This window comes from Microtus ochrogaster, unplaced genomic scaffold, assembly GCF_000317375.1.
Source record: "Microtus ochrogaster isolate Prairie Vole_2 unplaced genomic scaffold, MicOch1.0 UNK65, whole genome shotgun sequence".
NCBI lineage: Eukaryota > Metazoa > Chordata > Mammalia > Rodentia > Cricetidae > Microtus > Microtus ochrogaster.
This window is the reverse complement of record NW_004949163.1, coordinates 40276-54784: the sequence shown is the minus strand read 5'-3', so window position 1 is coordinate 54784 and position 14509 is coordinate 40276. Positions and strand designations below refer to the sequence as shown.

General features: G+C 37.7%; 1 protein-coding gene across 1 annotated transcript; it reads left to right on the top strand.

Annotated features, from left to right (window-relative positions):
• Positions 1 to 496: 496 nt before the first annotated feature.
• Positions 497 to 2533, top strand: LOC101988515 (putative P2Y purinoceptor 10). The gene has a single exon (XM_026777424.1). It carries the CDS (start codon positions 551 to 553, stop codon positions 1634 to 1636), a length of 1086 nt encoding a protein of 361 aa, XP_026633225.1. The 5' UTR covers positions 497 to 550; the 3' UTR covers positions 1637 to 2533.
• Positions 2534 to 14509: the final 11976 nt, after the last annotated feature.

Genomic DNA, 14509 nt, shown 5'->3' with positions numbered 1-14509 from the left:
TTTTTGGACAGAGACAGGTATACAAATGAAACATGGATCTTCACAAGGGGGATGGGATATTTGTCTGGGAACTAATGGGTCATGAGATCTTGGCTGTTGGTTACCTGTGAATTTTGATGATTCTCTGTCAGAATAAAAACCAGATTAAAGTTACTGTCAAAATAACTATCTTTAACATTTTAGAAAATATCTCCCTAGCTACTATTTATCTCTTGGTAAATTGCTCCACTATTTTAATTCGACATAGATGAGAGCTTTCAAATTTATGAAAGATGACATTTTACCACCTCTGGTAGGAATACAACTAATATACTGACCTGCCTCTGACCCTATCTTTATTCTATTTTCCATAGAAACCACCACGCAAAGGCTTTTCCTAATGAAGGAACATAATTGCACAAGTTGGGAAGTCACCGCACAAACAGTATGACAGTTAAGTGCACTGATCTGCAAATGCCATTTCAGTACACCCTCTTAGCAACCACCTATATCTTTGAACAAGAGCCATAACTCTATAGGTCAACTTGATGAACATACTGAGATATTCAAGATGGGCAGCAATAGTACCAGCACTGTTGAGATTAATTGCAATGTCACATGTCTGACATTTCAGTACTCTCTGTATGCAACCACCTATATCTTCATATTCATCCCGGGTCTCCTGGCTAACAGTGCAGCCCTGTGGGTCCTGTGGCGCTTCATCAGCAAGAAGAATAAGGCCATCATTTTCATGATCAACCTCTCCGTGGCAGATCTTGCTCACGTCCTGTCCTTACCTCTCCGGATTTACTATTATATCAACCGTCACTGGCCATTCCAGAGGGCTCTTTGCCTGCTCTGCTTCTATCTGAAATATCTCAACATGTATGCCAGCATTTTTTTCTTGACATGCATCAGCCTTCAGAGATGCCTCTTTCTCCTCAAGCCATTTAGAGCCAGAAACTGGAAGCGTAGGTACGATGTGGCCATCAGTGTTGCCATCTGGGTCGTCGTGGGGACTGCCTGTTTGCCACTTCCCATCCTGAGAAGTGCGGGCCTAGCCAACAACAGCGAATCCTGCTTTGCTGATTTAGGGCTTCATGACATTAGTATGGCTTCCTCCATCGGCATGGTGACGGCTGCTGAACTTGGAGGGTTTGTATTGCCTGTTGTAATTATTACATATTGCACATGGAAAACAAGAAAATCTCTACAGGAATTCCATGATCCACCCCAGAATATTAAAGAGAGGAAAAAGGCTTTGAGGATGGTCCTAATGTGTGCAGTGGTATTCATAGTGTGCTTCACGCCTTACCATCTCAACTTCCCGTTTTTTATGATGGTGAAGCAACACGTCTTCTCCAACTGTTCTTTTATTAAAAGCACTCTGTGTTTTCACATCATTTCCCTGTGTCTTGCAAATCTGAATTGTTGTCTTGATCCAGTTGTGTATTATTTTATGACTTCTGAATTTCGTGATCAATTTTCAGAGCATGGTAGTTTGTTCATCCAGTCATGTGTGAGATGTAAGGACAGTACTTTGGAAATTCATCAGAGGAAGGAGAATCTTCAGACCATCTCTCTTGAATGTTTGGATGTTCCAACACAATGTGATGAAATGATTATCGAGAATAACCTTTCTACTCTGTCAGGTTAGTCATGTCATTTCAATGTGATACTGAGTGTTGGGAAGAAACATCCACTTCAATCAAATAATCTGTCTACAGGAGTTCTCTATGCCAATATCATCTAGGGCCCTTCTGAGAAAAAGCTTTCTCTTCACACAACGTGATAGTCAACAGAAAGAGTCTTCTACCTATTCCTCAGTAATGGGGCCAATAGTCTCATCTTCACCTGAGAAAAATATATTAAAAAGTAATGGGCATGTACAAGTTATCTAAACATTGGGAAGTCTACATCAGAATATGACCCTAACTTTATTTAGAAAACATACACTACTTGTGCCAATGGGATGGCTTTTTATATTAATATGAATTATGGAAATTATCAACATTATAACTTAAAATGTCTGTAAGATTTTTCCTCACCTTAAAAAATTATTTCAGATGAGCCTTTCAAAATTACCATGGAAACCACAATGCAAACACCTTAAATAGAATTGTGCTCTGCATATTTAACAAACTGGAGATTAAAATCTCAAAATGAAACCTTTTTGCCTAAATGTCTGTGAGTTTGTGATGTCTTGTATAGTTTTTGTTTACTGGCACTAATTGGGAAATATTCTCATTTATTTGTTTATTAAAATCAGTTGTGTCATTCTCTAGTTAGATTGATTGTTTCACATGTAACTTCAGACACAACTTCATTTGATACATTTAAATCAACAGATTAAAGAAGAATCACACAATACATGCAGTTTCATTCTGTTAAGGTTAAGTTGAGCCTAAGTTTTTATAAGAAAAATACCCCAATGAGCTGAATTGAATCCTATCATTAATGCAGAACAAGCATTGCCATTTAATAAATCTTTGTTGTTGCATCATTACTAATATAAATCTTTCCCACTGGAAATTTTGAAGCCAACCATTTTCAAATATTGGGTATCATTAAAGTGAAATTTTATAAAGCAATGGTTAGTCTCAGAAAATTGCTATTTTTGTCTTGTCTCTATGTTTTGAATAGCCTTTAACTTTTTATTACATTTTTGGGTTAGCGTATAAGGGAGTGGATTTCATGCGATATTTCCATATGTATACATCATCGTACTTTCTTATTTACTCCCCCAGACTTCTCTTGATTGTTCTCCAATTCTTATTGGTGCCCTTTATTTCTCCTGCATTCTCCTTTCAGCTTTCTTGATACAAATGTTCTGTTACCTCTTGTATTTTATTACTCCCTTATTGTATGTTGCATGTATCACTTTACATCTCTCATTTCCCTCTCTACCTTCATGTTTCATATATATATATATAATATATGTACATACATATATATAATGTGATCAAAATTTTGTTATTTGTCCAGGTATTTCTTTATAGTTTAATAAAATTCCATTGTTTATAATAGTACATTTCATTGGTCCATTCATTTATTTATGGATATCAAAGATATGAACAGGATCTATATCTTTGCTATTGTGAATAGTTCAGCAATAAACATGCATGTGAAAATAACTTTCTAATATGATTTCTCACAACCCATAAATACAATAAATCATTGGATCTTGTCTTTAAATTGAATAAGCTAATCTCTTCTTATTGGTGTGTTAAAGCCATTTATATTTAACCTTGTTATTAACAGAGGTCTCCTAATTCATTTAATTCAATTGGATGTGGGTTTTTTGTTTTGTTGCGTATTTATTTATTTATTTTAATTCATTTGTTAAAAATTTCCACCTCCTCCCATTTCCCTCCCCCTCCCCCCACTCCTCTCCCCCTCCCTCTCCAGTCCTAAGAGAAGTCAGGGTGCCCTGCCCTGTGGGAAGTTCAAGGCCCTCCCGCCTCCATTCAGGTCTAGGAAGGTGTGCAACCAAACAGACTAGGCTCCCAAAAAGCCTTAGAATCAAAACCCGGTGTCATTATCATTGGCTTCTCAGTCCGCAATCATTGTCAGCCACATTCAGAGAGTCCGGATTGATCACATGCTCATTCAGTCCCAGTCCAGCTGGCCTTGGTGAGCTCCCATTAGATCAGTCCCACTATCTCTGTGAGTGGACGCACCCCTCACGGTCTTGACTTCCTTGCTCATGTTCTCCCTCCTTCTGCTCTTCATCTGCACCTTGGGAGCTCAGTCCGGGGCTCCAATGTGGGTCTCTGTTTCTATCTCCATCCATCGCCAGATGAAGGTTCTATAGTGATATGCAAGATATTCATCAGTGTGGCTATGGGAGAAGGCCAGTTCAGGCTGCCCAAGGACCTAGCTGGGGAAATCCCCTTGGACACCTGGGAACCCCTCTGGAACCAAGTCTTTTGCCAACCCTAAAATGGCTCCATTAGTTCAGATATCTTCTTCCCTGCTCCCATATCTACCCTTCCTCCATCTTAACCATCCCATCCCCCCAAGCTTTCCCCATCCTCCCCTTCTCACTTCTCTCTCCCCATCTCCTCTTACCCCCACCCCACCCCCACCCCCATGCTCCCAACTTTTGCCTGGCAATCTTGTCTACTTTCAATATCCAGGAGGATAACTACATGTTTTTCTTTGGGTTCACCTTCTTATTTAGTTTCTTTAGGTTCACCAATTGTAGACTCCATGATCCTTATTTATGGCTAGAAAACAATTATGAGTGAGTACATCCCATATTCATCCTTTTGAGTCTGGGTTATCTCACTCATGATAGTGTTTTCTATTGCCATCCATTTGCATGCAAAATTCAAGATGTCATTTCATTTTTACTACGGAGTAGAATTCTAATGTGTATATTGCCACACCTTCTTTATCCATTCTTCTATTGAGGGGCACCTAGGTTGTTTCCAGGTTCTGGCGATGAACACAGTTGAACAAATGCTTTTGTAGTATGATTGGGCATCTCTTGGGTATATTCCCAAGAGCGGAATTGTTGGATGTGTTTTGGGTTGCTTGAATTTTATTATTGGTTGTTTTGTTTTCTCTAATAGAATTAGAGGTTTTCTGTGTTGGACATGATAGTTCCTTTCCTCACTCTCCTTGGTCATTTATTTTTTTCATAAAATATATATTTTTTTGTACTCCCATGAAAAGACTGTTTTTCTTTTCTGCATATAGGACTCTCTCTCTCTCTCTCTTTCTCTCTCTCTCTCTCTCTTTCTGTGTGTGTGTGTTATGCATGTCTCTGAGTGTGTGCACAGTGTTTACAGATAGAAGACAGAGTTTTGACCTTGTATATCTTTCTTGATCTCTCTCCATCTTACTTTTAGAGACAGAATATCTAGTACTGTCCCTGAGTTAACCACTTGGTTAGACTGGTACCCAATGAGAAGAATCTGCCTGTCTCTGCCTCATCAGCATTGGAGTTGCAGATGTTTGCTATTGTGCCTGGCATTTACGTTGATACTGGGGATAGAAATTTGGAGACTCATGATTGTGCAACTTGGCACATCATGAATCTCCCCATCTCCGTCAATCTGTGGTATTATTTTAAGCATTTTCTGCAGTGCTTGTTTGGTGGCTTTGAACTGATATAGAAATGTTTGTTGGTACTCATTTACTTTGGGGCCATAAATTCTGTGGTTTCATGTCTTTAAGACTGCTGGTGAAGGATCTGATATTATTCAGACATGCTTACATTTTGGGTGGGTTGTGTTTTCCACTGTCAGCCTTCAGCATTATATTTTTACCATTTGCTTATAATATCCTTTGATGCTGTTCTTCTCTAGTGATGTTTCTTTAGGGTTCTAAAGGCCACTTGTGTTTGGATGTCTACACAGATTTAATCAATTTTCTGCTGCAATTTTGTTGACTAGAATCTTGTAACTTTTGATTTTACTGCACCTTCATCTATCCCATGAGTTTCTGTGTTTGATATCTTGATACTAATACAGAGTTTTGGGTCAGTGTGGTCATGCTCATTTATTTTTTCCATTACTAGTGTTTTAATGTAATACCTTGACCTCTATCTGATAGTCTGTCATTTGTTTGTTTATTTATTTGTTTGTTTGTGGTACTTCTATTGCATTTTTAGAGTTATTGAAATCTTTAATTCTAACAGTCATATTTGTTTTCAAATTCTGAATTTTCCTGATGAACTTCTCTTCCAAGCTTATGTCTTTTCCATCCTGTCTTTGAGTTTCATACATGTTGTTGACTTTCCTCTGTATGTTACTAGCTTTCTTGTCTAGGTCTTGGTTTAGTTTCCATGCCTCACTCATATACTTGTTTATAATCTCTTTCAGGTTGTTGCTAATTTTTGCTAATAACTTTTGACTTCTAATTTCATATTTCACACATATCAGTATTTTTTTGTTATTGAGGAGCTATGATCATTTGGAGAAGTCATGTTGCGTTATTTTTTGTTTGCTTCTGTGTTGCAGTTTGTATATACTTTGATTTTAATTTTTTGTTGTTTTATTTGGAAATCTTCTTAGTAGTCTGATCTTGAAGTCTGCAGTAGTACTCAACAAGCATTAAACCAACTGATGTAGCAGCACCAAACCTAACTCTACCAGGTGTAGAAATGTATGCTCAAAATTAATTTAAACACACTAATATATCACCAATTACCACAAGGCAGTAAATATAAAAAGTAATATAGAGTGTGCTTTGAAATTAAAATGTACTTAGAGTAATTGTGGAAGCAGTGAGTGGATGAGATGAAAGGAGGGCAGGAGATGGAAGAAATGGCAAAAGAAGCATTATTTAATAATTGAAAGCAAAGAAAAAGCACCAAGGAGGGATTATGATGAAGATGAAGAGAAAGGGGCCATAGGATTAGGAAAAATTAGGCAAAGATAATAAGTAAAAATGAAAAAGACATTACAATAATGAGAAAACACATAATCAAAATTAGATAATGTAATAAAGAGACTAAACATAAGAACAAAATTTCTGATAAGGAATCCCCTACCCTGGGTCATTCATGCTGCTGAATCTTCCTCTATGCTCTGCATTTGCAGCTGTCTGCTCACTCCTTTGGTGGATTTCATAGACTCTATTTGAAATAGGCTGGGTGTTGCTATCCTTCACAGGTCAATCTTGAAGAAGGTTCCAGTCCATCATATCATGAAGAAGTATTTTCTTAGCCTTTGAGGGCAAGAAAATTTTGTTTGAATTTCTTTAGTAATTTCTGATAATTAAAAAAATTATATATGCTATGGGAGAAGAAAATAAGGTGAATTCTAGATTTTTCTAAATTATTCCAGGGATCTATATTTTAGAGCTGTATTCTGTAGAAATGCTAGTGTGGCTTTTTAAATACCTAAAACCTTTCTTCTTTTTTTATTTAAAAATATTTTTAATTTTACATACTAGCCCTAGTTCCTCCTCCCTCCCCTTCTCCCACCCTGCCACCTCGCCCCGTCCAACCCCCATCCACTCCTCAGGTGAGGAAAGGCCTCCTTCTGGGAATCAACAGAATCAGGTATACCAAGTTGAGTCTGGACCAAGTCCCTCCCCCCTGTATCAAGGCTCAGAAAGGTATCCCAGGTATCCCTCCACAGGAAGTGGGCTCTAAAGAGCCTGCTCATGCATCCAGGATAATTTATGGTCTCACTGCCAGGCCCCCACAACAGATGAAGCCGCATAGCTGTTCTAAGCACACATTCAGAGGGCTTAGTTCAGTTCAGTCCTATGCAGGATCCTCAGCTGTCAGTCCAGAGTCCCCGGGCTTTCACTAACTTACGTCAACTGTTTCTGTGGTTTTCCCAATCATGATCTTCATCCCCATTGCTCATATGATCCTTTCTCCCTCTCTGCAATTAATCCCCAGGAGCTCAGAACAGTGCTTAGCTGTGGATCACCTCATCTGCTTCAGTCAGTAACTGGATGAAATTTCTATGATGACAAATCGGGCTGTCACTAATCTGATTATAGGAAAAGGCCAGTTCAGGCACCTTCTCCACTATTACTAGGAGTCTTAGCTGGGGTCATCCTTGTGGATTTTTTTGGAATTTTCCTAGCACCAGGTTTCTCCCTGCCACTACAATGGCTCCCTTCATTAAGATATCTCTTTCATTGCTCTCCCTCTTTGTCTCTTCCCCAACTCAGCCATATCAAGTCCTCATGTTCCCTTACCCTATCCCCTCTCTTTTACTACCCTTCCTAGTTGACCCAGAAGATTTTAACAATTTCCCTTTCCTGGGGCCCTCCATGTGTGTCTTTCTTACGGTCCTCCTTTTTCTCAAGATTTTCGGGAGTTGTGAATTATAACATGCTTACATTTGCTTTGAATTTAAAATTCACTTAGGAGTGAATACATACTGGGTTTGTTTTTCTTAGTCTGGGTTACCTCACTTAGGATGATTTTTTTTTTCTATATTCATCCAGTTGCCTGCAATTTTCAAGATGCCATTGTTTTTTTTTTCCTGCTGAGTAGTACTCTATTGTGCAAGTGAATGATATTTTCTTTTTTAATGGCTTTTTAAAATTGACTTTTATCGAGCTCTACATTTTTCTCTGTTCCCCTCCCCTTGCTGCCTCTCCCCTCCTCTCCAACCCTCCCCCAAGGTCCTCATGCTCCCAACTTACTAAGGAGATCTTGTCTTTTTCTACTTCCCATGTAGATTAGATCTATGTATGTCTCTCTTAGTGTCCTCATTGTTGTCTAAGTTGTCTGGAATTGTGATTTGTAGGCTGGTTTTCTTTGCTTTATGTTTAAAGACCACTTATAAGTGAGTACATGTGATAATTATCTTTCTGTGTCTGGGTTACCTCATTCAAAATGATGTTTTCTAGATCCATCCATTTTCTTGCAAAATTCAAGATGTTATTTTTTTCTGCTGTGTAGTACTCCATTGTATAAATGTACCACATTTTCCTTATCCATTCTTTAGTCAAGGGGCATTTAGGTTGTTTCCAGGTTCTTTCTATGACAAACAATGCTGCTATGAACACAGTTGAGCACATGTCCTTGTGGCACAATTGAGCATCCTTTGGATATATACCCAAAAGTGGTATTACTGGGTCTTGAGGAAGGACGTTTCCTAATTTTCTGATAAATCACCATACTGACATTCAAAGGAACTGTACCAGCTTGCATTCCCACCAGCAATGCAGAAGTGTTCCCTTTACCCCAAAACCTCTCCAGCATGAGTTGTCATCAGTGTTTTTGATCTTGGCCATTCATACAGGTATAAGATGGAATCTCAGAGTTGTTTTGATTTGCATGTCTCTGATGATTAAGGATGTTGAACATTTCCTTAAGTGTCTACAGAATGGGAAAAGATCTTCACTAACCCCATATCAGACAGAGACTGATCTGCAAAATATACAAAGAACTCAAGAAATTGGCCATCAAAAGAACAATAATCCAATAAAAAATGGAATACAGACCTAAACAGAGAACTCTCAACAGAGGAATCTAGAATGGCTGAAAGGCATGACATTTTCTTTATCCAGTCTTTGGTTGAGGAGCATCTAGGTTTTTTTCCAGGTTTTCGCTATTACAAGTAGTGCTGCTATAATCACAGTTGAACAAATATCTTTGTGGTATGATTGTGCATCCTTTGGGTATATGCCCAGAAGTGTAAATACCTGAACACTTAAAGCTTCACATTAAGTAAAAACAGCATACACATACACATATGTTCTTACCACTTATCCAATGTATACTAATCAATGTAGCATGTGTACTAAGAAAGAAGCACTGACACAGATTGAGATTAATTTTATATCATTGGGTTTTAGTTTTGTCATCTTTATGAAAGTAGGCTGCATTAGATGAAATCAATATGCAACATATTTTTAAAAGCATGTTTTAAACATTGAACACTTTACAAGCATTTGTTGCTGCTACCATTATTGTATTTACTTATAGACTGATAACAATGGGGCTGGTAACATGACCTGGCTGGGAAAAGCAGTTAATATCAAGCCTAAGGACCTGAGTTCCATTCCTGTGACTCACATGGCAGAAAGAAAGACCTGACTCATTGCTTTAGTCTCAATATACATGCTATTGCAGGGGCGCACTCCTACTCCCCTCCACACATACACAAAATGAAATGCATTTAAAAAGTTCTTTAAAAGGGTAGGATTGTAAGAGCCAGAGAGGTCAAGGACACCATGAGAACACTGCCCACAGAATCAAATAACTAAGCAGTGTTCACAGTTTCAGTTCACAAAGACTGAAGCAGAAATCACAGGACCTGCTAGGTCCTCTTCATATCCATTATCATTGTGTAGCTTGGTGTTCTTGTGAAACTACTAAGAGTGGAAGAGGAGGCTGTCTCTGACTTTTTTCTCTGCTTTTGGGACCCCTTTACTCCTACTGGTTGCCTTGTCCAGCCGTGATATGACGGTATATGACAAGTCGTATTTTATCTTGTTGTGTTGTGTATGATTGATATCCTTGGTATCTTTGGGAGTCCTGCTCTTTTTTGAAGATAAACAGAAAATGGGTGGATCTTGGGGAGAGAAGTGGTGGGGGCACTGGGAGGAGTGGAGGGAGAGGAAACTGTGCTTGGGATATTATGTATTAGAGAAGAATGAAGAAATCTGTTTTAGGATCACTCAAGGTCACTATTATTATAAACATCAGCTGTTGTATTGTGATTCATTGCTTCTCTCCCATGTCTATTGAACCTCTTTGTTTCTGAAAAATGTACTTATGAAATACAATTCTTTATTTTTATTATATTAATAATGCTTTAACTTTTCAAAATATAATCTCTCAAAATTTTCTCCTGCTAATAAGCCTAATTTTATCCCTGGCTTAGAAAGCACAGCAGTCAATGTATCCAGAGCAATTTTTTAAAAAGAAGAAAAATACTGCTAATTTTTATTTTATTTGACTAGTTTGTCTTCTAAAATGGGAAAATTTCTTATGGAACAAAGTAGATGAGTTTCAATTTATGGACTTTATGTTGTCTATTTTTGCAATTCAAGATTATTTTGTTTCCTTCCTGGCTCTATCAACTGTGTTTAGATAGGTAAAGTTGCCAGACATATGAGGTCTGAATACTTAAGGCATGATTAGTTGTTTTTGACACCTAGAATGTCTTTGAATATAACTATTGCTATGTATGTCTATAATTGACTTTCCAAAGTCATTACTTGCTTCATCAAGAGCTAGTATATTTGGAACTACTTCATTTCTCTTAGTGAGGTTGTTTTTTCTGTGCCATAATGTTCTTGAGAAAACATCACTCACCATGGGGACTACTTCATTCCTCTTTAGGTATAATTTGTAGAAATTCCCTTATGCATTTCAGATTTTATTTCAGAAACATTAATCCAGTTTTGGAAACTTGCCTATTACTAGCATGAATAATGAACATTATTCACCAAATTTGGAGAACTGTGCACACACACACACACACACACACACACACACACACACACACACACACGGAGTGGGGGGAGGGGAGAAACAGAGACAGAGAGAAAAAATAAAACAGTCTAACTTTTGAACATTTTTGAAGTAATAAGAACTCTCCATAAATCTACTATCACTCTGAGATTAGAGGAAGGGTTATGCACAGATACCTTGATCCAGTACCTAGGTATTGGTATCCAGTATTCTAGAGCCTTACAACTAATCAATTCTGTCTTTTAATTTCTTGTTTCAAAATACAGGTGAGAGAATTTTTTTATATTGATTGGAACTATGATATAGCTAATTGATAGTACGTAGAACTGGACCCTAGCACCATTTCTGCCCCTTCTTAACCGTATAATCTAGACCAAGATGGTTTTTTATCCCCCTGAGGTTCTTTTCTCTGCTGTGATGTGATGATAACATTCGAACTTTAAACTTCATGAAACTCATGAAACTCTAGTAAGAAATATAAACAAGAAAGCTTTTTGTATTATAATGGATGTTAAAACATGAGGACACAGGGAAGGCATAGTACCAACACAGTCAAAAGCTCAATGAGATGGCTTAGCAGAGAGTAATGATTGTTTCCAAGTCTGAAAATCTGAGTTGTGTCTTTGGAACCTACACCACAGTGGAAGGATTGTGTGGGAAGTCTGTCTCTATGTGTTGCTTTTATTGGTTAGTGAATAAAGCTGTTTCGGTCAGTGGCTTAGCAGAGTAGGGTAAGGCAGGAATTCCAGGCAGAGACAGAGGAAAAAGAAGGTGGAGTCAGGGAGATAGTATTATTTGACTAGGCAGGAAGTACAGTCAAGCTGCTTCCAAAATGTGCAATATATGACAGAGATAACTGGCTATCTGAACATTCACCCAAAGTCTCATTTGCAATGTTGAAGCAACCAACTTTGGCTAAGGACTAGAGTAACTGACAGACAATTTTCAGAGGTAGGAACATTTTCAGAACTGTCTTACCCTGTCTTGGGAAGGTTTGGCGGTCTTTTTCCTTGTGTCCTGCTTTCCAGTTCAGATACCACGTACTTTGTCACTAGTTGAGGCACAGGCAGTTCCTTGCCCTGTGGGAAGTCCTTCTGTATATGTGTTGCTTTTGTTGTTTAATAAAAAAGCTGGCTTTGGCCTATGGCTTAATAAGAGAGAGAGAGAGAGAGAGAGAGAGAGAGAGAGAGAGAGAGAGAGAGAGAGAGAGCAGAGTCAATGAGCCACCTTGCCAGTAGGCAATGAACCTCATGGCAAAATATAAAATAATAGAAATAGGTTAACCAAAGATATAAGAGTTAGACAGAAATGTGCTTAAGCTGTTGGCCAACTAATATTGCAATTAATACAGATTTCCGTGTGAGTATTTCGGGAGTCTGGGCGGCCGGGAAACAAACACGCAGCCTCCCACAACAGAAAGAGATAACCAATTCCCGAAAGTTGTTCCACATTCATGTAGCTTCTATTTTCTTAAGTGTTATAGGCCTATTTGAATTGTTTATCTGATCTTGATTTAATTTTAGTATGTGACACCTATCAAAAGAAGTGTTCATTTCTTTTAGATTTTTCCATTTTTTTAAGACTACAGGATTTTGTAGTATGACTTAATGATTCTTTGGATTCCCTTGGTTCTGTAGTTATGTCCCATTTTTGTTACTGATTTTATTGATTTGAATATTCTCTCTTTGAGTTTTGGTAAGTTTGGATAAGGGTTTATCTATTTTGTTGATTTCCTCAAAGAACCAACTCTTTGTATCATTGATCCCTTGTTTCTATTCTGCTGATTTCAGCCTGCAATTTAATTATTTTTCTGACATCTATTCTTTTGGGGTATTTGTTTCTTTTTTTTCTGGAGTTTTCATGTGTGCTGTTAAGTTGCTAGTATGAGATCTCTGAAATTTCTTTATGAAGATTCTTTTAGTGCTATAAACTTTCTCTTAGCACTACGTTCACTGAGTCCCATAAGTTTGGGTATGTTGTGCACTCATTTTTATTGAATTCTAGGAAGTCTTTAATTTCATTTCTGCCTTGACCCAGTAGTCATTCAGTAGAGAATTGTTCAGTTTTCCATGATTTCTATTTTTAGTTTTTGTCTGTCCATTGGTAAGAATGAGGTATTGAAGACTCCCAGTATTAATGTTTGAGGTTTGATGTGTGACTTAAGCTTTACTAATGATTCTTTTACAAATGTGACTGTTCTGGAGAGGTCTTCTTGGTGCATTTTTCATTTGGTGAGTATTAAGTGTCCCTTACCATCTCTTTTGATTAATTTTGGTTGAAAGTCTACTTTGTTAGATATTAAAATAGCTAACCAGCTTGCTTCCTGGATCCATTTGCTTGAAAAACCATTTCCCAACCCTTTCCTCTGAAATAATGTATGTCTTTGATGTTGAAGTGTGTTTCTTGTATGCAGTAGAAGGATGGATCCTGGTTTTGCATCCATTCTGTCAGCCTATAACTTTCTTTTGGAGAATTGAGTCTATTAATATTGAGAGATTTTAATAACCAATGATTGTTAATTCCTGTTATTTTGTTGGTGGTGGTAGTAGTAGTACGTACGTGTGTGTTTTTTTCCTTCTTTTTGTTTTGTTGGTATGAGATTATTCATTTCCTGTGTTTTCATGGGTGTAATTAGCCATCTTGGGTTGGAGTTTATCCTCTAGTACCTTCTGGAGGGATGGATTTATGGGTAGATGTTGTTTATATTCAACTTTGCTAAGGAATATTTAGTTTTCTCCATCTCTGGTGACTGAAAATTTTTAAGGGTTGGCATCAGTGATCTCTCAGAGTCTACGAGACCTTTGTCCATGCCCTTCTGGCTTTCAGAGTCTCCATTGAGAAGTCAGGTATAATTCTAATAAGTCTGCCTTTATAGGTTACTTGGCTTTTTCTCCTTGAAGCCTTTAATATTCTTTATTTCTTCTGCATGTTTAGTGTTTTAATCATTTTGTGGCAGGGAAACTTCCTTTTCTGGTCCAATCTGTTGGTGTTCTGTATGATTCTTGTACTTTTATAAGCATGTCCTTAATATTAATGTCTTAGTCAGGGTTTTTATTGCTGTGAAGATAAACCATCATCACAAGAACTCATATAGAGGAGAAACATTTCACTGGGATGGCTTAAATTTTCAGAGGTTTAATCCATTACCATCATGGTGTGACATGGTGGCATGAAGGCAGACATGGTTGTGGAAAAGGAGCTGAGAGACCTACATTTTGACCCACAGACGACAGAAAGTGATCTGAGATACTGGGAGTGGCTTAAGCATATATAAGACCTTAAAGCTGTCCTCTGCAGTTATATACTTTCTCTATCAAGGCCATACCTACTCCAATGACATCACACCTCCTAAAAGTGCGTATCCCAATAAGCCTCTAGGGGCAATTACACTAAAACTGCCATAGTAAGAAAATTTTTATTCTATGGTTTTGTTAAAAAATATCTTCTGGAAATTGTGATATAGGTGATGAAGTTTAGCTCCCTACAATTGATGACTTCTGTTGAATTTTCAGTGTTTTTTTTTTTTTTGAGCTTGCAACTGGGAGTTTGACTATGTTCTGGTGAGTGTATGGATATTGGGGCAACACAAATTGTGCTTCTTATTTCCTCCTCCTCCTCCTCCTCCTC

Bases quoted from the DNA above. Each gene is read 5' to 3' on its own strand.
- LOC101988515 (XM_026777424.1), top strand. From the start codon at position 551: ATGGGCAGCAATAGTACCAGCACTGTTGAGATTAATTGCAATGTCACA.